The sequence below is a fragment of the Dama dama genome, chromosome 8 (assembly GCF_033118175.1).
Source record: "Dama dama isolate Ldn47 chromosome 8, ASM3311817v1, whole genome shotgun sequence".
NCBI classification, from domain to species: Eukaryota; Metazoa; Chordata; class Mammalia; order Artiodactyla; family Cervidae; genus Dama; species Dama dama.
In genome coordinates, this window is record NC_083688.1 from 19674218 (window position 1) to 19698588 (window position 24371).

The following is a 24371-nucleotide window of genomic DNA, read 5'->3' on the forward strand; positions in this document are numbered from 1 at the left end:
ACATAACATCTAAAGTTAAAAATGTAAAAAGGAAGGAGGGGACCCTCAAGTGAAAGCCGATCACACAAGAGCCTAACAAAAGTTTACTACAGTACTACAATGTTAATTCTCTTTCTTCCTTTTTGTCATTTAAAGCCAAAATTAAGTTACTCCAATACTATATGTCCTCTAAAAACGCCTTTTACATTCAATACTGACAAACCTTAAATACAGGTTTCATCTCAGGTTTAAGGTAAAGTATTTATGTAGTAGACATTAAATCTAAATACACTGCTAGATGAGTACATTCTGAAACACCTGAATACAGAATACAAAAATACCTTTTTTAGACAGTGAAAATTTCTTATCATTCTGAACAACTCAAATTTTTTAAAAGGACTGAAACACTTACTTCATTTCCATGTTTTTGAAGGAATTCGATTTCCTGTTGTGTGAATGTTGTCATGGAGATGGATTTCACCCTGTGTGGTGGATTTAACCCTCGCCTAAAAGATAAAAGAAAATACCATTACAAACTACAGTATTTCAAAAATTATGTCAACGAAAAACATTTTAACTGGCACATTTAAACTCAGAACTGTTTTTATGCTATAAGCTAATTAAAAAATATTTTAAACTATTAATCCCCACAACAGATATATCAGGTGAATTTGTTCAGACCGATACTAATTTATTTAAAGATAAATTCAAGTAACCAGTTAGTTGGAAATATACAGTACCTGTAATATATTAGCTTATTGGGAACACAAATACTTCTTTAGTGTAAGTCTGGTGGAAGGAGAATAATTTATATATATATGATAGGCTCAATGGTAAAGAATTCAAAAGTTACTATTTAAATATTTTCTTATTTTCTAAGAAAGTGATGATGATATGTCAGATATGGAATTATACAAATACTCAAATCAAATAGCTACCATCTCTCAGACTGACTTAGGAAACCGAAAACTAATCCAAGGAACCTTGAAGGTATTGATGGATAAGAAAAAACTTCCATCTCTCCATCAATTCAATTAAGGGTTGACAATGAAGAACATCTTCAACCACCTCCAGAGGCCCTAAGTGATCAAGAGGAAATTAAAGGGACATGATGGGATTCAAGAAATACCTGAATATATATGAATACATTTAAGGTCCTTCACCACTTTGAAATCTTTTCTGTTTATGTGGCCTTAAGAGGACTTTTAAGTTTCTTTATATTTTATCATGCACATGAAAAACTAAATAGAGATGCACTCAGAGAGAGTAAGAACTACTTGTATTCTGTCCAACTACCACATAGTGGCCTACTCTACCCACAAGAATGAGGAGTTAAATAATCTATGCAAAGTAACAAGATATCTATACAGATTCATCAAATAGTTTGGAGTCATATCCTCTGACAAAGACTTCACTTGAAATACAGGTTCTAGAGCAGATCAATAGTTTTATAGAATTTGCCATACTCATTTTGCAATCAACCATGATAATTAAGTGAGAGTTAACAATGATGCAAAGTAACAAAAAAATCTTTCAAAAATAGTCTAGAAACATTTCTGAATAATTAAATATGGTACATATTGTTCTAGAAATACAAAATATTTTAACATAATGATTCTGAATTAACAGAAGCTCAATTTTTATACACTGCTGCTTCTTTCTCTCCCTTCTGTCAGACATAGATGGCACATATTTCAGTTCACACTCTGAATTAAATCACGTTGCACTTTATCTGCTTCACATTTCAAGGTGGAGAAACAATAGTTGGATTTTGTTGTTTTGCTTTAAGCTTTAAACTAATAAATTATTTTTCTTTCAGCTCTTGGTAAGTCATAAAATACAGAAATGAATATTGCACAGTAGGACAAATTGAAACACAGCCATTTCATCCTAGTAAAACTGTGAAACTTAACTATGAAGAAACAACCACCATATAATTACTTTAAGTATCTTTACAACTAGTGATCACAAATTATATAATGCTTTAAAGATATCTAAATTTCCAAAAATGAAAATTTAGAAAAGTCATTATTACTCCTGTAAAGCAGGACATTTTGTTTTTCAATTCACCTGTATTATGAAAATAAGACTAACTTCATCACTTTCACAGCTTATTCATTTATATTTATTTGTATCCTATCTTGTTCCAAAACAGTTTTAAAAGGAATTAACTTATTATTGTTCTCTCAAATTCCCCTGCTCTCTCCCTCACACTTAGCAACTTTGTCTCTCCTTATTCCCTAATACTTCCTCCTTGTTCCAGCCAACCCTCTCCGCTCCCACCTCCCTTACAGTATCCTATTTTTTTTTAAAAATGCAAAGGCATAACTTTCTAACAAGGTAATGCCACAACACTACTATGAGAGTGTGTATGTTTTATATAAGAAAGTAGGGAGTAACGAATTTTATCCCTCTACTTTCAAATCATCAAACAAGGGAAGCCCCTGACTTTTAAAGTTATGTTATACAGATGCAATCTCAAGAAAGCACTGCACTGTATAGCTTATTCCATCAAGGCTCTACCACACCACAGAGTCAATTTTTGCATAAAGAAGGTATTCATATTAATTAACTTTAAGTGAACAAAAATTTGCACTTATGAAACAAAACCATAACATTCAGTTCATTTCAGTTCAGTCGCTCAGTCGTGTCCAACTCTTCACGACCCCATGAACCGCAGCATGCCAGGCCTCCCTGTCCATCACCAACTCCCGGAGTCCACCCAAACCCATGTCCATTGAGTCGGTGATGCCATCCAACCATCTCATCCTCTTGTCGTCCCCTTCCCCTCCTGCCCTCAATCTTTCCCAGCATCAGGGTCTATTCAGATGAGTCAGCTCTTCGCATCAGGTGGCCAAAATATTGGAGTTTCAGCTTCAACATCAGTCCTTCCAATGAATATTCAGGACTGATTTCCTTAAGGATGGACTGGATGGATCTCCTTGCAGTCCAAGGGACTCTCTTCTCCAACAGCACAGTTCAAAAGCATCAATTCTTCGGTGCTCACCTTTCTTTATAGTCCAACTCTCACATCCATACATGACCACTGGAAAAACAATAGCCTTGACAAGACGGACCTTTGTTGACAAATTAACGTCTCTGCTATTTAACAAGCTGTCTATGTTGGTCATAGCTTTTCTTCCAAGGAGCAAGGATCTTTAATTTCATGGCTGCAGTCACCATCTGCAGTGATTTTGGAGCCCCAAAAATAAAGTCTCAGTAACACTGTTTCCTTTGTTTCCCCATCTATTTGCCATGAAGTGATGGGAACCTATGCTCATAACAAAAACACTTCATTATCACAGAGGTAGAAAAATCAGGGTCCCCAACATCAAACTATACTATAAAGCTATAGTCATCAAAACAGTATGGCACAAAACTAAAAAAAAAAGATCAACGGAACAGGAAAGAAAGCTCAAAAATAAACCCATGCACCTATGGTCCGTACAATGATGAGAAGACAAATCTCTTCAAAAAATGGTGCTGGGAAAACTGGACAGTTACATGGGTAAAAAAATGATGTTAGAATATTATTTAATACCATACACAAAAATAAGCTTAATATGGATTAAAGGTTTAAATATGAGTGAGGAAAATAAAACTTGAGGAAAACAACGGCAGAAAACTGACAAAAATCAAAGCAATATTTTTTTTCAACCCATCTCCCAGGGTAATGGAAATAAAAATAAACAAATGAGACCTATTTAAACTCAAAAGTTTTTGCACAGCAAAGGAAGCCATATTAACAAAACAAAAGGACAATCCACAGACCTTTCTTTCTATTTTTGGTGAAGTCCCTCATGCTGGGAAAGACTAACAGCAGAAGGAGAAGAGGGCATTAGAAGATGAGAGGGCTGGATGGCATCACCAATGAAATGAACACGAACTTGGACAAACTCCAGGAGATGGTAAGGGACAGGTAGACCTGTTGAGCTGCAGTCCGTAGCATCGCAAAGAGTGGGACACGACGAGGCAAGTGAACAATGACATCTGCAAATGATGTGACTGGCAAGGGATTAGTCTCCACAATTTACAAACAGCGCAAGCAGCTTCAGTTCAGTTCAGTCTCTCAGTCGTGTCCAACACTTTGCAACTCCATGAAATGCAGCATGCCAAGTTTCCTGGACCATCACCAACTCCAAGAGCTTGCTCAAACTCATGTCCATCAAGTTAGAGATGCCATCCAACCATCCCATCCTCTGTCATCCCCTTCTCTTCCCGCCCTCAATTGGTCCCAGCATCAGGGTTGTTTCCAATGAGTCAGTTCTTCACATCAGGTGACCGAAGTATCGGAGCTTCAGCATCAGCCCTTCCAATGAATATTCAGGACTGATTTCCTTTAGGATTAACTGGTTTAATCTCCTTGCAGTCCAAGAGACTCTCAAGAGTTCTCTCCAACACCACAGTTCAAAAGCATCAATTCTTTGGTGCTCACGTTTCCTTATGGTCCAACTCTCACATCCATACATGACTACTGCGAAAACCATAGCTTTGACTAGATGCACCTTTGTCAGCAAAGTAATGTCTCTGCTATTTAATAAGCTGTCTATGTTGGTCATAGCTTTTCTTCCAAGGAGCAAGCATCTTTAATTTCATGGCTGCAGTCACCATCTGCAGTGATTCTGGAGCCCCCAAAATAAAGTCTCAGTAACACTGTTTCCATTGTTTCCCCATCTATTTGCCATGAAGTGATGGGAACCTGTGTCTCTTGTATCTCCTGCATTGGCAGGTGGGTTCTTGTCCACTAGGGTCACCTGGGAATTGCATGATCCCATAATACTTAAATTTTTTGTTATTCTGTTAAGGATAATGCTGAGGTTGAAAACAAATAAAACTGATGGAAATAAGTAAAACTAACGTGAGAGTTGGACCATAAAGAAGGCTAAGCACTGAACAATTGATGCTTTTGAACTGTGGTGTTGAAAAAGACTCTTGAGAGTCCCTTGGGCAGCAAGGAGATACAACCAGTCCATCCTAAAGGAAATCAGTCCTGAATAGTCATGGGAAGGACTGATGCAGAATCTGAAACTCTAATACTTTGGCCACCTGATGCAAAGAACTGACTCACTGGAAAAGACCCTGAAGCTGGGAGTGACTGAAGGCGGGAGGAGAAGGGGACAACAGAGGATGAGATGATTGGATGGCATCACCAACTCAATGGACATGAATTTGAGTAAGCTCCGGGAGTTTGTGATGGATAGGGAAGCCTGGCATATTGCAGTTCATGGGGTCGCAAAGACTCGGACACAACTGAGCGACTGAACTGAACTGATGTGCATATCTGAAGTTATTGATATTTCTCCCGGCAATCCTGATTCCAGCTTATGCTTCATCCAGCCTGGCATTTCGCATGATGCACTCTGCATAAAAAAGTTAAATAAACAGGGTGACAAAAATACAGCTTTGAGCATACCCTTTTCACAGTTTCGAACCAGTCCGTTGTTCCATGTCCAGATCTGTTGCTTCTTGACCTGCATACAGATTTCTCAGGAGGCAGGTCAGGTGGTCTGGTATTCCCTTCTCTTTAAGAATTTCCAGTCTGTTGTGATCCACACAGTCAAAGGCTTTGGCATAACCAATAAAGCAAAAGGAGATGTTTTTCTGGAACTCTCTTGCTTTTTCGATGATCCAGCGGATGTTGGCAATTCCATCTGGTTCCTCTGCCTTTTCTAAACCCAGCTTGAACATGTGGAAGTTCTCAGTTCACGTACTCTTGAAGCCTCGCTTGGAGAATTTTGAGCATTACTTTGCTAACGTGTGAGATGACAGCAGTTGTGTGGTAGCTTGAAAATTCTTTAGCATTACCCTTCTTTCAGATTCAAATGAAAACTGACCTTTTCCAGTCCTGTGGCCACTGCTGAGTTTTCCAAATTTGCTGGCATGTTGAGCACAGCACTTTCACAGCATCATCTTTCAGGATTTGAAATAGCTCAGCTGGAATCCCATCACCTCCACTAGCTTTGCTCATAGTGATACTTCCTAAGGCCCACTTGACTTCCTACTCCAGAATGTCTAGATCTAGGTGAGTGATCACACCATCCTGGTTAACTGGGTCATTAAGATCTTTTTTTGTATAGCTCTTCTTTGGAGTCTCGCCACCCCTTCCTAAATATCTTCTGCTTCTGTTAGGCCCATACAGTTTCTGTCCTTTACTGTGTCCATCCTCGCATTTGTTTTCCTCTATTTCTTTGCATTAATCACTGAGGAAGGCTTTCCTACCTCTCCTTGCTAGTCTTTGGAACTCTACATTCACAACAGTATATCTTTTCTTTTCTCCTTTGCCGTTGGCTTGTCTTCTTTTCTCAGCTATTTGTAAGGCCTCCTCAGACAACCATTTTGCCTTTTTTGCACTTTGTTTTCTTGAGGATGGTCTTGATCACTGCCTTCTGTACAATGTCAGGAACCTCAGTTCATAATTCTTCAGGCACTCTATCAGATCTAATCCCTTGAAACTATTTGTCACTTAAACTGTAAGGGATTTCATTTAGGTCATACCTGAATGGTCTAGTGGTTTTCCCCACTTTAAGTCTGAATTTGGCAATAAGGGGTTCATGACATGAGCCACAGTCAGCTCCCAGTCTTGTGTTTGCTGACTGTATAGAGCTTCTCCATCTTTAGCTGCAAAGAATATAATCAATCTGATTTTGGTATTGACCATCTGGTGACGGCCATGGGTAGAGTAATCTCTTGTGTTGTTGGAAGAGGGGTTTGCTATGACCAGTGAGTTCTCGTGGCAAAACTCTGCTAGCCTTTGCCCTGCTTCATTTTGTACTCCAAGGCCGAACTTGCCTGTTATTCCAGGTATCTCCTGACTTCATACTTTTGAATTCCAGTCCGTATGATGAAAAGGACATCTTTTATTGGTGTTAGTTCAAGAAGGTCTTATAGGTCATCATAGAACCATTCAACTTCAGCTTCTTCGGCATTAGTGGCTGGGGCATAGGCTTGGATTAGTGTGATATTTAATGGAAGAGAAACCGATGGAGATCATTGTCATTTTTGAGATTGCATCCAAGTACTACTTTTGTTGACAAGGAGGGCTACTCCATTTCTTCTAAGGGATTCTTGCCTACAATAGTATATATAATGGCCATCTGAATTAAACTCACCCATTCCAGTCTATTTTAGTTCACTGATTCCTAAACTGTTGATGTTCACTCTTGCCATCTCCTGTTTGACCACTTGCAATTTACCTTGATTCACAGACCTTGATTCATGAACATTCTAGGTTCCTATGCAATATTGTTCTTTACAGCATCAGACTTTACTTCCACCACCAGTCACATCCACAACTGGGTGTTGTTTTTACTTTGGCTCCGTCTCTTCATTCTTTCTGGAGTTATTATTTCTCCACTCTTTTCCAGTAGCATACTGGGCACCTACTAACCTGGGGAGCTCATCTTTCAGTGTCCTATCTTTTTGCCTTTTCATACTGTTCATGGGGTTCTCAAGGCAAGAGTACTGGAGTGGGTTGCCATTTCTTACTCCAGGGGATCTTCCGGACCCAAGGACAGAACTTCCATCTCCTGTAGCTGCAGGGGGACTCTTTACTGCTGAGCCACCTGGGAAGTCCTAAGTGGCAATAAAATGGTATAACTATATTCTCAAAACTATATTAAAAATATCTGCAAAGAAAACAAACTAAATACTCCAAAATGTTAATAGTCTTTGTTTACAGATTATGGAATTGAATTTTTTTTTCCTATATATAATTTTCTATTCTCTCCAAGTTTTCCACAGTGAATTTGTATTATTCTGTACTGGGGGAAAAAAAAAAACCAGCAGAAAATAGTAAACAATTCAATTAACTAGTAGTAGTCAAAAAATTTGTACTTTTAGTATTGACTTTATGAATGTAAATGTCTGTGCTGAAGAATTACCGAAAAAAAAAAAAAAAAAGCAAGAAGTTTTCCTTCTTAAGGCTATCTTTCAGTTTTTCTAAAATACCTGGAAAACTCTCCTCCCAAATACAGCTACCAGCATCAACAATTTACATTCACCTCACTTCTCTCCAGCTGGCATTAGCTGTAAAGAACCTGCCTGCCAGTGCAGGAAATAAAAGAAATGTGAGTTCAATTCTTGGGTCAGGAAGATCCCCTGGAGAAAGGAATGGCAACCCCCTCCAGTATTCTTGCTTATGGACAGGGAAGCCCGGTGGGTTCAGTTCATGGGGTCACAAAAGAGTTGAACATGCCTGAAGCAACTGAGCACACACTTCTCTAAACCAGGCACTACTGACATTTCAGGCCAGAGAACCATCACGAGGTACATGAGGCACATCACCCTGTGCCCTATAGGATATAGGGCAGCATCCCTGGCCTCTACCTGTTAGGGGAAGCACACTGATTGAAACCACCCACCCTGGCCAGGCACCATAGTAACTATTTGCATGAGTTGTTTTATGACAGGAGATCCTGATAAGGAATAGGGAACTAATAAGCCACTACTAGCCAGAAGAGTTCGGGAAAAGTCGAGAGGAGACCCTGCCTGTCCATCCACTTCCCAGAATCCCTCTCGCTAGCATCCATCTTGGCTGAGCGATGCGTGCACCACCAGGAAAGACTCTGAATTAGAATGATTGGCCAAAGCCACCCGGAAACTAATCCCATCACCATAAAAACCCAAGACTGCGAGCCACGTGGCAGAGCAGTTCTCCTGGGTTCCTATACCTACTGCTCTCCACCTGGGTGCCCTTTCCCAATAAAATCTCTTGCTTTGTCAGCATGTGTCTCCTCGGACAATTCATTTCCGAGTGTTAGACAAGAGCTCAGTTTTGGGCCCTGGAAGGAGTCCCCCTTCCTGCAACAATACAAAACAATAATTTTAATTTTCCCATAAATTTACTATTTCCAGCATAACGAAAAATAGAAATCCTTTAAAGATTAAGCCAAGTGTCCAGAAAAATATATATGTATATGCTATTAAGCACATTTATACAAACTAAGAGGTGAAAAAAAACTTAATAAGACAGAAGGAAATTAATATCTATAAAGTTCCTAGACTGGCATGCACTTTGCATATCTAATCTCATTAATTTCTACTTACAACAGTATGGCAGCCATTTTTGAAAAGGTTCCTCTGCTAAAAGATGATAACTTTATAGACTACTAAAAAAAAAAAAAAGAAGAAGAAAAACCCTAATTGCTGATATTTCTAGAAAAATCCTAATTGTTAACACTTCTAATAAATCTCAAAGTACTCCCCCTTCACAAAAAAAAAAAGCAAAGATAAAAAGTAAAAGTGAACTGAAACTAGAAGAGTGGCCTATGTTATACAAAATATTCAGTATTGCACAGAAGGCAGATACAATAGCCAAGACAATGAGAGGTAATCCTGAGCTATTCCTATTAAACCCAAGATTTTGGATGAAGAATTAAGCAGCTTCAGGGTGGCAGTATCCCTAAATCCCAGCAGAAGAATATGTAAATCCTCTCAAGAAAAATGCATCTCTAATTCATAAATTATGCTATTAGGATCTGGAAATATTAAGTTCAATAAAAGATGAGACTACAATAAAAATCATCACATAATAACAAATCACTACTGAGCTTGAGACAGTAGAAAACAGATTTATGCCACCTCTTCCCATGACTTTAGCTACTGGATTTATCAAATACAAAATATAAAGTAAACACAGCATATAGGAAATGTTAAACGGTGGAATAAAAATGAACAGGAAATATGAAATTATCAGAATAAACTGGTAAATCTAAAAGTCAGAACTTTTAGAAATGAAAATTTATAAATGTGGAAATCAAAAATTTAACAAATTAGTTAAAGAGCAAATTAAACATACCAGAAGAGAGATCTGGGGAATGAGAAAACAGAAAGAAATAGCCCAGAAGGCAGCACAAATGCATAAGGAGATAGAAAAGACAAGGATTTAAAAAAAAAAAAATCAGGGTGGGGGGACACTACTAAAAGGTGCAATCAGTATTCTTGCTTTTGCAAGAAAGAAACCAAACAACGAAGGACAAGCAATATTAAAGAGCTAATACCTGAGATTTTTACGATCCAATGAAAGTCATGCATCTACAAATATAGGAAGCATAGCTTATTAAAATGAGCACAAATAAAATTCATACTTAGAAACATTTGGGTAAAACTTCAAAGATAAAGAGAACACCTTAAAATCAATCAGAAAGACAAAGGAAATGAAATCTGACTGGAAAGACTTCTCAGTGAAAACCAGAAAATAGTGGAATAAGGTCTTTAGGAAGTTTTTAAAAAACTAAAAATTAACAGTTGTGAATCCAGCAAAAATATCTCTGAAGTGTAAGACAAAATAATAATTTCATATTAAAAAACTGAAGTTTACCCCCAGGAGATCTTCACTAAAGAAACGTATAATTGGCCTTCTGTGCCCCTGGATTCTACATCCAGGTACTCAACCAACTGAAGATCAAAAATGTGGAAAAAAACAATTCCACGAAGTTCCAAAAAGCAAAATTGGAATTTGCAATGTGCCCAGCAACTATATGGGTGGTGCGCGGAGGAGCCTGACAGGCGACTATAGTCCATGGGTTCCCAAAGAGTCGGACTCACACACACACAGTGGTAAAGAATCTGCCTCCCAATGCAGGAGACATAAGAGATGTAGGTTTGATCCCTGAGTCAGGAAGATCCCCTGGAAGAGGACATGGCAGCCCACTCTAGTATTCTTTCCTGGAGAATCCCAGAGGAGTCTGGTGGGCTACAGTCCATAGGGTCACAACTGGGCATGCAGGCACCATTCCATGTTCTGCTTGTGGTGGTAGTTACAAGCATCTATACAGATGTTAAGACTCTGAGAACTACACAACAAAAAAGTTGCTTTTAATGTATGCCAACTTAAGATTCCATGTTACTATCTACAGTAACCACAATTTTCACACAAACTACATTTTTTCATTGGCAGACCACCTTCCCTTCTCCATCTACCAAATCTGATTATTTATTTAAATGAATGAAATCCTCAAGTAACCAAAACTGAATTATTAATATATCTAGTTATTTTCAGGATAAACTCCTAAAAGCTGGTTCCCCGTTTTTTGCTAAGCCAAGTTTAGCTATCATGTGAATCCAGTGTTTATAAAACACTTTACTGTAATGACATTAGTCATAACTATTGAATCAAAGTGTTACGCAAATAAACCACATCATTTTTACAGTGCCAATACTGAAGTACCACCCATTCTGGATCCTAAAATACACATTTTAAGTCTCCAATTTAGTGCAAAAAAAAAAAAAAAATAGTGACTCATTTAATAACAGCAGTACTGATATTTTGAAAGCATGTTTGCCACTTAATTGGCTTCAAGAAGTTTCAAAGTCATCTACTGGTGGAGCCCCAATATGTTTTTGCAGCATAATTAAGTCATATGCAGATCCCCAAGAGTTTCAGTTTTAAGGACCACCACCCAGGTATGACTGCAACCAGATGGTGTGACTCATTCCATATGTCCACCAGTATGTTACTCTTAACTATGCCTCAAACAATCTTGCAAATAGCCATTTGTTCAACTCAAAAAACAATGTGTGCTGGATGAATAAGTAAGAAAGCTTATTTAGCTAGTTTTATTCACTGCTTTTCTCCTGCTGGAGGAAAAGCTGGTTCAAATATTTCATTAGGCTGTGGAAATTTAAGTGGTTTGTTAATACTGGCATTAAGTAAGAACGCCAACTTGACATTTAAATCTATCCCAATCTTATGGAGCAAAAATACTGTATATAAATGTTCTGTATTATATAAATTATACATTTAAAATCTACAACAAATAGAAGATGCCTTTAACAGGTTACCAAAAATCTACAGACTTTTGATACCAAGATCTGTATATATTAGATAGTCCAGATATTAGTTTGTCTGGAACTCAACTTTAAAACACTGAAAATACACACACATACACACACACACATCGCCCCCACACACACACCCCCATGGTGCAAACCATAATTGCTATTTGGGGTTTTTATTTTTAAAAGCCAGCAACACTACACTGTAAGGTCCTTGTAACATTTAGGGCAAGAACCTAATACTACTCAGGTAACAATTTAAACCTAAGGCATTCCTGTTAAAAGTGGACAAAACTCAAGAATGTCTTTACTACCTCTCTAAACCCTACTGAAAAGATAGCAAAGGAATAAAAAGTCATTAAACCACAAAAAGAGGAACAGAAAACAAGGAGGGAACCCAAAGGCATAGCAAAAATATAGAAAATAAATACCAGCAGTAACTGACTATGCAGAGTAAAGAAAGCTAAAACGAAGTTCCTGGAGAGGTGGGAGAAGCCAACTAGAAGACGACTCCCACCACAGAACCCTTAAAAGAGTCACAAAATCAATCAAGCTACAAGTTGGGGGATTTATGTAGGCTCAAAATTAGATTTCCAATTTCCCTCCTTCCAAAAGACTATTCCCCAGTGGCTCAGCGGATAAGAATCTGCCTGCAATGCAGAAGATCCGTGTTTGATCCCTAGGTCAAGAAGATCCCCTGGAGAAGGGCATGGCAACCCACTCCAGGATTCTTGCCTGGAGAATCCCATGGACAGAGGAGCCTGGCGGGCTACAGTCTGTAAGATCTCAAAGCGTCAGACACGACTGAAGCAACTGAGCGCACACACATACCAAATCCCAGGTAGGGCAGTTTAACCTGCAATGGTGGTGGTTGTAGTTCAGCCGCTAAATCGTGTCTGACTCTGCGACCCCGCAGTCTGCAGCACACCAGGCTCCTCCATCCTCCCCGACCTCTCAGAGTTTGCTCAAATTCATGTGCATTGAGTCAGTGATGCTATCTAACTGCTTATCTAATCTGGAGAGCCTATACAAAATACACTCTGGCACAGCTGAGGACTGCTACTGGGTATTATGCCAAAACTTGGAGGCTTATCTGAGACTCTACACACTGAACAATAATAGATTCTATGTCCCCAGTCCCCTCCCTCAACCTGACACCTAGAATGACAGTCAGACTTTTTTACTCCCCAAAAAGAAAACTGGAGAAAGAATATCTATGAACTAGAAAAAAAACCATGGATAGAAAGATTATATATACTCCCAAAGAGGGAGTGGAAAATGGGGCACAGAGAATGAGTAGTAAGAATAGCATCAAACTTCTCAACAGCAATACTGAAGATTTAAAGACAATGAAACAATGTCTTGAAAACTCCAAGGGTATTTTCACCTTTGTGAATGTAGACAAAGTATTAATTTTAACCTGACGGCAGAATAAGACATTTTCAGCAATGCAGATCTCAAAAACGATCTCCCATTAACCTTTAATCCAGAGGCTAACGGAAATGTGGGGATCCTGGAAAAAGAGGTTTCAACATAGGTTAGGCATGATGGGAATTTCCAGAACGAAGGTAGAAGAAGAAAGTCCAAAGACAACAGCTGCACAGCAGGCCTAGAGACCATTATTTCCAAATCAAAATGACAGAAGCACCCAGGATCTAACACATCTGATCATACTATAAAAAAGGTGCATACTGCAGCCAGAGATAATTTTATGTGGAGATATATTAATGAAATCCACATGGAAAACAAAGCAAATGAAGAAACCTAGACAATTATAAACTTCAGGGAGAAAAGTCTGTATAAGAAAGAAAATGTAGTAGTAACATACTGTAGGACTTAGCTGAGACAGTACATACGTGACAGTAACATACTGTAGGACCTAGCTGAGACAGTATGTACGTAATAGTAACATACCGTAGGACTTAGCTGAGACAGTATGTATGTGACAGTAACATACTGTAGGACTTAGCTGAGACAGTATGTACGTGACAGTAACATACTGTAGGACCTAGCTGAGACAGTATGTACATAATAGTAACATACTGTAGGACTTAGTTGAGACAGTATGTACATAATGCAATAAGGTAAATACTTAATAGTGATTTAACCAAAACTGTGCAGTCTATTGAAGGAGTAGACGCAGAGTACACATGAAAAGTGAGAGGAGTGTTAAGAGAGCCAAAGCCTTATCTTCACTCTCGCAGAACAGAGAAGCCAAAGTTGGGGGGCGGGGGGGGGGGGGGAAGCTCTAAGCATGTTAGTTAGAAATACAAAGGTAAAAAACAGAAGGGAACAGACTGTCCATGATAAACAGAAACGGGGAAAGGGAAGAGGTGACTGCTGTTGCTCATTATAAGCCTTTTTAAACTATGTGCAAGTTTTTTTTTTTATAAAACTTAAAATTAAAAAGTAAACATAAAAAATGGAAAATAGTTCTTTCCCTTCAAAATGAAATTTGACACATACACACACTGTATTCTTTAACTGAAGAAAAAACATTTCTAGAAAATGTGAGGAATTTTTTTAAACTTCAAATTTCTCATATTTCAAAAATATCAAGACTCTATTAGACACCAGCCATTTCTTTTATAGAAGTACCTCTGAACACAACTGTTCCAAGTCAGAGCCACCAAGATTCATTAAGAGATAAAGGCTTGAAGAGAGAAATAAGGAAGTTTTCCCATCTTCCCACATTATTAGTTCTGCTGACTTTCTTACTTCCCCCATCAAAGATCTTGCAAAATTTAACCAAAAAATGGGGCAAGAATAAGAATTTTTAGAATCTGACACTACAAGAAAAATCCCTCTTCTTTTCCTAAATGTGTATGTTTCACTATGACTTCCATATTTGGTCTTGTATCTCCCTCTACAGAACCTAGACAGCATATTAGAAAGCAGAGACATTACTTTGGCAACAAAGGTCTGTCTAGTCAAGGCTATGGTTTTTCCAGTAGTCATGTACGGATGTGAGAGTTGGACTATAAAGAAAGCTGAGTGCCGAAGAATTGATGCTTTTGAACTGTGGTGTTGGAGAAGACTCTTTAGAGTCCCTTGGACTGCAAGAAGATCCAACCAGTCCATCCTAAAGGAGATCAGTCCTGGGTGTTCATTGGAAGGATTGATGCTGAAGCTGAAACTCCAATACTTTGGCCACCTGATGTGAAGAGCTGACTCATTTGAAAAGACCCTGAAGCTGGGAAAGATTGAGGGCAGGAGGAGAAGGGGACGACAGAGGATAAGATGGTGGGATGGCATCATCTACTCAATGGACATGAGTTCGGGTAGACTCCAGGAGTTGGTGATGGGCAGGGAGGCCTGGTGTGCTGCGGTTCATGGGGTCACAAAGAGTCAGACACGACTGAGTGACTGAACTGAACTACAGAATAAAACCTATTACCTCTTCTGCAGAGAAAGTCAAAGTGGCTCAGCCCTGTCCAACTCTCTGAGATACCATGAACTATACAGTCCATGGAGTTCTCCAAGTCAAAACACTGGAGTAGGTAGCTTTTCCCTTCTCCAGGGCATCCTTCCAACCCAGCAATCAAACCCAGGTGTCCCACATTGCAGGAGGATTCTTTATCAGCTGAGTCACAACAGAAGCCCAAGAATACTGGAGTGGGTAGCCTATCCCTTCTCCAGGGGATCTTCCCAACCCAGGAATCGAACTGGGGTCTCCTGCATTGCAGCCAGATTCTTTACCAACTGAAGTTATCAGGGAAGCTCTTCTGCATAAAGGCCTTAAATTACTCAAAGATAGTGACCACATGTACAGCTCTGTACCCCGACTCCCTAGTTTTTTCTTCTTTAAGCTAACATACTTCTGGTCCCTGGAGATATCCCGCTCATTCAGAATTTCAAATCTCCTTACCATCCTAATCAATTTTCTTACACCATGCTCCAGTTTGTTAATTCATCTCTTAAGCTAAGCAACTGGAATAAAAGAGTAATTATGACTTCCTTCCCTGTAAAAGTCAGTTATGATACCAATCAAAAGGAGACCATGTCTCCAAAAGGAGACGCAGGAGTCTTTGGAAAAATACATTCTAACTTAAAAACAAAAAAAACAAAAAATTCATTCCCCACATATAGAACAATTCAAATAAGGTTCCCACCCCTCCTCTAAGTTAATAAATTTCATTCTAATCATGTCCAAGCAGGTGTTTTTAGGGCAACAGCTCTCCTGAGTGAGGCTGAAAAGGATGTCTGGAGGAACCTATTAAACAAAGTACCCAAAGTTATGAACGATTTATTTTTTTTATATACATTAGAGGAATCCAAGGTATATGTTCCTAGACAACCATCAATTTGATCAGGTGGACTGGGAAATGCATTACTGAGTGGGGAAAAAACAAGAAGGTAATGGCACCTAGTACTGAATATTTCCACAGAAGCTTCTTAAGAATGTAAACATTATACATGTTGTACAGAAGAGACAGAAAATTATCACTCTGAGTATTTGCTTATTTTCCATAGTGTACTGAAACTAGATACAGAAGTTTCTAAAGAGGCAAAATATTTTTTTGAGGCAAAATATTTAAACTGAGGTCCAGAGGCCAGCAAGTTCCTTAAAAGAATGCTTTAACTCTTTTTATTTGTAATACAAATCACTAATAATATTTAAAATTTTAATATAAATTTAATTAGATAAGTGATACAACCACTACTTCGAAACTGATTAAAGGTCAAAGTGCTTACAAGCACACTGAACCAAATTCATAGACTAATGAAAGAAGAACATACACAAGCAATATAAAAATGCCGTGGTAGCAAGTTAAGGTCAAATGATGTCACCATCCCTTGGGTGCCAAAGGACACCAAGACAGGACGTGCTCACAACACTTAAGAAGAGTCTCTCTCAATCAGTTTGCTGAATGAATCCACGTTTATCTTTCCTGCTCAAAAACCTACAGCAAACGCTTATTCCACAATGAACATTCATGCTAGAAGGTCCTATCTCTAGCTCCTTTCAACTGAGTTTGATGCTTATCTAGAGTTGTTTCACGGAGAAGGCACCCCACTCCAGTACTCTTGCCTGGAAAATCCCATGGACGGAGGAGCCTGATAGGCTGCTGTCCATGGGGTCTCTAGGAGTCGGACATGACTGAGCGACTTCACTTTCACTTTCACACACTGGAGAAGGAAATGGCAACCCACTCCAGCGTTCTTGCCTGGAGAATCCCAGGGACGGGGGAGCTTGGTGGGCTGCTGTCTATGGGTCGCGCGGAGTCGGCCACACTGCAGCGACTGGGCAGCAGCAGCAGAGCGTTCCATACACTACTAAACTATATTCACTGGGGACAGGATTGGGCAGGTTTTTGTTGTTCAGTCGCTAAGTCATCTCCAACTCTGAGAACCTGTGGACCTTCTGTCCAGGCTCTTCTGCCAGGCTCCTTCTGTTCATGGATTTCTCAGGCAAGAATACATGGAGTGGGTTGCCATTTCCTTCTCCAGGAGATCTTCCCACCCAGGAAAAGAATCTGAGTCTCCTGCACTGGCAGGTGGTTGGTCCAACAGGGAAGCTCTATTTGGCAGATATATAGTTTAATTAAACATTATATAAAACAATCACACTTGAGTAATTGTTTCCATGAAAATGAAGTATTTTAAAAACTCCACCAAATAGTCACTATGAAAAGCTGTTACTCAACTGTAGACAAGAAATGTAAAACATCTAAGCTGAAAAGAGATCTAGAACAATTTAGCACTCAAACTGCTTTAAGAGTAGCTTAAAATTCTAAAAATCTTTTATAACACAAACTGAGTCTAAGTTATATCAATGGGACAAAAATCTCATCAGTGGAACCATATTCAAAGAAAAGTCCTAGGTGCTACATAACGCTCTGGCAAATTAACAATTACATGCTAAAATTCAAAAACCTAAATTTTATCTGTGTGTATGTTTTTTAATGATTTTCTTTTTTGATAAACCTAATGACTATCACTGTCTTTTTTCACTGCCTTTTTGGATAAATCTAACTACTATCAAACCTGAACACATAGGAAGAGGGGTTTTAATTACAGTTCAAACACAGAAAATAGCAAAGTAATTAATTCCTGACAGGACAGACGTGCCAAATTCAAAAGAATCAATATCAGAATCAATCACACCATAACCCATCACACTTAAAACACATAACAATAGTTTCTGAAGAAATTCAAAGAGCAGACATTTGAAGCTAGCTAAAACTACAATTTAAAGAAAAGCATGACATAACTATAAAACACAAAAATACACAATACATTAATAAACTACCTGTCCTGCCCTTTAATATCCAATGAAGTAAAATCCACCATTTAAATCCCCCAAATACAGAATTCACAAGAATTTACCATAAGCATTAGAGTGTAAGCTAACTTCACAATTTAAAGTTGTGAAGGATTACAGTACTTTTCTTTATGACTGTTACTAGAATAATGCCTGACACAAGAGTGAGTACTTAGTAATTGCAGCTAGTATTTATTATCTTATTTTTCATTTAAATACTTTTTGTATCCCCTGGATACATGTACTAGTGCCTGGACTTAATGAATATTTACTTAAAAAAAAAAACAACTCTGCCCTTCACAATTGAAAAAGTTTTCAAAATAGCTTTCCCACTTAAACTGAAATTGTACTACAGTCAAAGTATTTCACTGAATGTACCCATGCTAGTGTACCAAAAAAAAAATGAAAAGGGAATTAAGGATGTAAACTGCCCCTTGTGACATCCACGAGGTTCTGAATATTATACAGAGGTCCAAAAGGGTATTTGATTCAATCTACTCAAATACTAGTGAATATATAAAAATAAATGCCTCTTTTCAACTGCCCAACTTTCATTTTAAAGTAAAAATTCTTATTAATAAAGATTCATCATAAGACTCAAAAAGCACACAAAACTGAGTATAAGCTACTATCCGTTTACATTTATCCACCTGTGAAATTCCAAGTTTCAATGCACTATCTACATAAAAGGGTTGGTATTAAGCAGCTGGACTAGATGTTTCTCAAATGTTGTTTTTTATTTTTATCTAGACCCTCTCTGAAAAGTAAATCAATCATTTTTTAAGGATACAACAATTCTTATATTATTTACCAATTAATTAATGCTAACAATCTCCACAAAATAAATAATTTGGTCTAAACCTAGTCTTTATATCAACTATAAGTTCATTAACATGAAGGCAATACTTTATGTTGGCTATAATGGAGTGCCATTTATAAGTCTAAATAGTTTCATAGATAGAAGCAGGAAGAATGACAAATCAATCTGTTAGAATACCCCCTTTCTACCTCAGTGACAGTTTAATATACCTAAATCTGAAGTCTATTTTAAAGTTTCACAATCCTAATTCAGTTACATATTTTAAATAAGCATCATACAAGCAGAGTGCAATCATCTGAGGGAAAAAAAAAAAAAAACACAGGAAATAAAAAATTAGCTCTGAGTCTAATAATAATAACAAGATACTTGTTCAATTTATTTAACAAAGATATTGCTAAATAATTAATAAAAAGGCATGTGACTATCTTAAAATTCATAATAGCAGATACCATTCATTGTGTATCAGCATTTTCTAGGCACATCAAAGTTTCTGAAAGGCAGCTAACATGCCTCAATTCATGTATGTATATTCCCTGCTTAGCCCCATGCTCAAAAATGATATATGCTCAATTAATATTCATTGAAGTGTACCATTTAATCCTCTGAACAACCTTAAGCTGTATCTTATCACCCTCTTATCACAAATAAAGAAGCTGAGGGGATGAATCCAGGCCAACCCACATATAGTGATCTTGCTCAATACTTTGCCTTTGCTTAATACTTTGACCTAAGTCACAAAGCTAGGCTTTCCTAATAGCTCAGTTGGTAAAGAATCCACTGCAATGCAGGAGACCCCCAGTTCGATTTCCTGGGTCAGGAAGATCCGCTGGAGAAGGGATAGGCTACCCACTCCAGTATTCTTGGGCTTCCCTTGTGGCTCAGCTGGTAAAGAATCTGCCTGCAATGCAGGACACCTGGGTTCAATCCCTGGGTTGGGAAGATCCCCTGGAGAAGGGAAAGGTTACCCACTCCAGTATTCTGACCTGGAAAATTCCATGGACTGTATAGTCAGTCCATGGGGTCGCAAAGAGTTGGACACAACTGAGCAACTTTCACTTTCAAGTCACAAAGCTAGTGGTAGAGTCAAAATCTGACTCCATAATTCATATTCCTTCCATTACAGCATGTCATCTAAGTATCAAAGATATAATTATCATTAAACTCAGTAGCTATTATTCTTGAAGTATTTTCCTATATTATTGCTTTTCAAAGAAAAAAATCCTCAGGAATTAGTGTTCTCTCAGAATTTCTGAGTAGATGTTTGATCTGGGATCCAGTCTTTCCTTCCCAAGGATCCCAGATTTCTGATTTGGGAATTCTATTTGGGATCTTTGTTATTCCAATAACATCATCATACAACGTATCCAATGAGGGTACTGTTTCTATGCAATCAAATGACCTAACCTAATCCAGAATGAATTGTAGGATTTCTGGTAAAGTTGTAACAGTGTTATAAATTAAGGCAGCTGGGAGCAGCCATCTTTGAATGAGGGAAATCTAGGCAACATCCTTAAACTAGAGGATAAAGGCTCACTTAAAGACAAACAATACATTCCCCTCATATTTTTAAACCAACTTCAGTCACACTGAGTTAAATCTAAAGAATCCAAATTAATAAATTTTCTTATAAAGGTGCTTCTCATTTTATCATCTTTCATGTATCATTCCCTGCTCATGGAATGTCCTGTCCGCTTCATCAATAATGCCTCTCACCTACTGGGCAGCTATTAGTAATATATATCCCAGGAGTCATGGGAGATGTCAGACAAACAGTATCTCTAATATTGAAAACTAACCTACACCCAAAATGTATAAGGTAAACTTCATCCTTGCCTTTTCAAACATGAGAAAATTTAGAGGCTGAGTGACATTCTCAATACGACACAGCTAACAAGTTGAGCCAGGATTCAAACCCAAGCTTATCCAGCTCCTAAGCATTAGTACTGGTTCTTTCACTCCATGAAGCCACTGCCATGTGGCTCTCATCTTTAAAGGTGAGACCAAAGGCTCACCACCAGGTGGTCAAAGGCTCAGCCATCAAGTCTTCTGTGAGGCTTTTCCTATTCATCTACATATTTCAGGGATAGCTCATTCAAAGAAATGAAATATTACTATACTGTAACTGTTTCCATACTGGGAATGCAAGCACCTGAAATACAGTGGGATCCCAACAGGTCCAGTGCCTCCCACAGTACATGAAACAGGTCAAGCAATAAATATTTGCATATTTATGACTAAATAGATATGGAGTCCTACCTGTTACACATTAAAAATTCCATTAAAGTGAATAATTGGCATGTATAATGAGATAACCTCCCATATATAATGTTTCTGAAATGCAAACACTCTAGAAAGAAACCTGTAAATAATTCTTCATATTACACATTTGCAGCAATAAATTCATACTTATAAACAGATACACAGGAAAAGTCAGAAATCCAGAAGAGTAAGTATATACATTGTTGTTGTTCAGTCACTAAGTCATGTCTGACTCTGATCCTGTGGACTGCAGCACACCAGGCTTCCCTATCCTTCACTATCTCCTGGAGTTTGCTCAAACTCATGTCCATTGAGTCGATACCTCACATTCTCTGCTGCCCCCTTCTCCTGCTGCCCTCAATCTTTCCCAGCATCAGGGTCTTTTCCAATGAGTTGGCTCTTCGCATCAGGTGGCCAAAGTTATTAGGGCTTCAGCAACAGTCCTGCCAATGAATACTCAGGGTTGATATCCTTTAGGATGGACTAGTCTGATCTCCCTGCTGTACAAGGGGCTCTCAAGAGTCTTCTCCAGCACCACAATTTGAAAGCATCAAGTCTTCATCAATGCTTCATAAAGCATCAGTTCTTTATGGTCCAACTCTCACATGCCTATATGACTACTGGGAAAACCATAGCTTTTACTATACGGACCTTGGTCTGCAAAGAGATGTCTCCACTTTTTTATACGCTGTCTAGGTTTGTCATAGCTTTTCTTCCAAGGAACAAGCATCTTTTAATTTTATGGCTGCAGTCACTGTCCGCAGTGATTCTGGAGTCCAAGAAAATAAAATCTGCCAGTGTTTCCTGTTTTTCCCCATTTATTTGCCATAAAGTGATGAGACTGAACATTTTTTCAAATCAAATACTTTAAATGTATTAAAGGACCTTGTGTTAAGTAAAAACACAGCATACTTACTATGCAAAAAGTCAAGTACTACCCTCAAAACAAACTGGACTATAGCCTAAGTTGTTTTAAAACCAAAGTTGCCCACAAACTAAGTTTTTATTTGTAAATGAAAACAATGAACCAGACTATCTCCTAAACACTACCCAGCTCTAGGATTCTGTTGTAATTCAATAACATCACTAATTATCAACTTCTCAGAGTGCTTTCTTGATGCTACAATCTAAAAGGGACTTCTCAGAGGTCTCTCCTCCTATCTTACTATTTCAGTGTACTCTTGCCCTGACATTTTTCTCATTTGATTACTATGTTACCATCTCCCCAACAAGAATAAGAATGGAAGCACCAAGAGAACAAAAGACTGCTCTATTCATCAGCACTCCCCAAGGCTTTACAGAGAAACTAGTAGGCACCCAATAAATATGTTAAAGAAATAATCATCATGGAAGACTAATGATGCATCTTTGCCCAACTTAGGAAGACGAAAAATCATACATTACTTACATGCTTAAAAAAAAAAATCAAGTTTTCTCACATATTATACACTTTGCCTCAAGATTAATCTTACAAAGTTTCCGGAGAGGAAGGGGGAGACCAAATAATTGACTTCAAAGAATGGAACAAGAGAAAGAACTTAAGTAGATGTTTGATACAACAAAGGTTTTAAGACCATTTAGTAATTACCTCTTCGTTGGTAACTTACTACAAGACAATTTAGTGTATAAAAGCAACTTAGTTCCAAAATCAACTGCAAACTCTCCAAAAAAAAAAAAAAAAAACCTTCAATCTCAGCAACTAAAATCTTAATAGAAAAAAGCAGCTTAATGAAGAAAAGAGGAACAAATACAAACCATCCCAGTAATTCAAGACGGCAGTCTCCCTTTTCCTGAAACAATTCTGTCTTTCCATCTCTTCTCGTTTCTGTGTACAGCCAGGACACTTGGGTATTGACGGAGAAATCTTACAGATACCACCACCACCATATGGACAATGACACAGCTCCTAGTGAGTCCCTTACTTCCATTAAACTTTACCCCAACTCTTCAAAACTCTCTTTGGGCCATAAAGCTGAAGGCCCATAACCTCACGCCTGCTTTCTCTCTCTCCCTCTCCCGCAATTAAACGCGGACCCCCTCCACTCCCCTCAACTTTTCCCTTGGGATTCCCATCTCTGCCATCAAAACATTTTAACCCCGCTACTATTTCTAAGTGCTGGCTTTCTCACAGTGTCCTAGGAACTCTGAATGGGGGGGAGGGGGGCAGGGGGGCACGACACACACAGTCTAAGCGTCCCTGCTCTCTCTCCCACCCCGGCCTTACCCACCAACCCTCTACCGGGGGCCCAGCAGGTGCCTCGCTAGGGACCGCCGCGCCCCGGCTGAGAGGCGGGGCACACAAAGGACCCGCGAGGCCCTCCTAGCCTCCTCCCGTCCTCCCACTGCAGCTCCATCGGGTCGGCGCGCCCGGGAGAGCGGAGGCCCGAGGGAGGCGGGCGGGCGCCGGCTCCGCGGGGACCAGAGATGCTCACCCCGGGCGCCCTCTCTCGACCCCGACCCCGCCCACGCCCCAGCCACCAAGGCTAGCCACCCCCCTCCCATCCCCGCCGGGCCTGGACCCTCACCCAGCGAAAACCGAAAGCGCATCCCCGGCCCCGCGGGCCCAGCGCATCCCGGCCCACGGCCCCGAGTCCCGCGAGACCCCCCGCCCGACCAACCGCTCCCCGCGCCCGAGGAAGGGCCGGCCGCCCGCCCGGCTGCCCCGCACTCACAGGCTGCCGGAGCAGGAGGTACAGACGAAGGAGCCGACCGTCATGTTCACGTAGGTGGGGCCGCGCTGGTCGCAGTCGAAGCACTTTCGGTTGTGCGGGAGGCCGGTCATGTCCCGCAGCATCTTCAGGTGCTTCTCCTCCTGCTTCCGCTTCGCGCTGGCCGCCATGGCCGCGGCGCCGAGCGAGGAGGCCGGCAGGGCCGGGAGCCGGGCGGCGCTGCGCCGGGGACCCCGCGGTCCCACCGGCCGCCCTGGCCGCGGCCGCCGCCCTCCGTCAGCGCGCCCCGCCGGCGCCGGACCCGGGCCGCTGCGGCTCGACTCGACCGGGCTGAGCGCGACGCGGACTCGCTGCGGAGCGCGGGCTGACGGGCCACGCGAACCGGCCCGACGGTCGTGGGACAACCGCCGCCGCCGCCTTCCCGACTTCTCCTGAGGGGAAAAGACGAGGAAGGGGGGACGGCAAGAAGAGGCCCGCCCCGGGCGGCCGGAGGCCAAGTGTCGGCTAGCGCCCTCTGCTGGCCGGGAGGAGTTACTGCGGCCGCACTTGCAGGCAAACCGCGTTACGTGGGTTGCCTTCCTCCCCCTGCCTGAAGGGGTTCAAG

At 39.9% G+C, this 24371-nt stretch overlaps 1 protein-coding gene across 4 annotated transcripts in view; it reads right to left on the reverse strand.

Annotated features, from left to right (window-relative positions):
* AGFG1 (ArfGAP with FG repeats 1) overlaps positions 1-23981 on the reverse strand; it is a 75397-nt gene extending 51416 nt beyond the window's left edge. The window contains exons 1-3 of one of the 4 annotated variants that reach the window (XM_061148593.1): positions 23624-23677; positions 22854-22923; positions 392-485 (exon numbers count right to left, since the gene is read on the reverse strand). In XM_061148593.1, the coding sequence (XP_061004576.1) occupies positions 392-485; positions 22854-22923; positions 23624-23645 (186 nt within the window). In that variant the 5' untranslated portion in view covers positions 23646-23677. Of the gene's footprint in view, positions 1-391; positions 486-22853; positions 22924-23623; positions 23678-23770 lie in introns of those variants that run through there. The other 3 variants (XM_061148594.1, XM_061148592.1, XM_061148591.1) reach the window with 3 other exon arrangements.
* Positions 23982-24371: the final 390 nt, after the last annotated feature.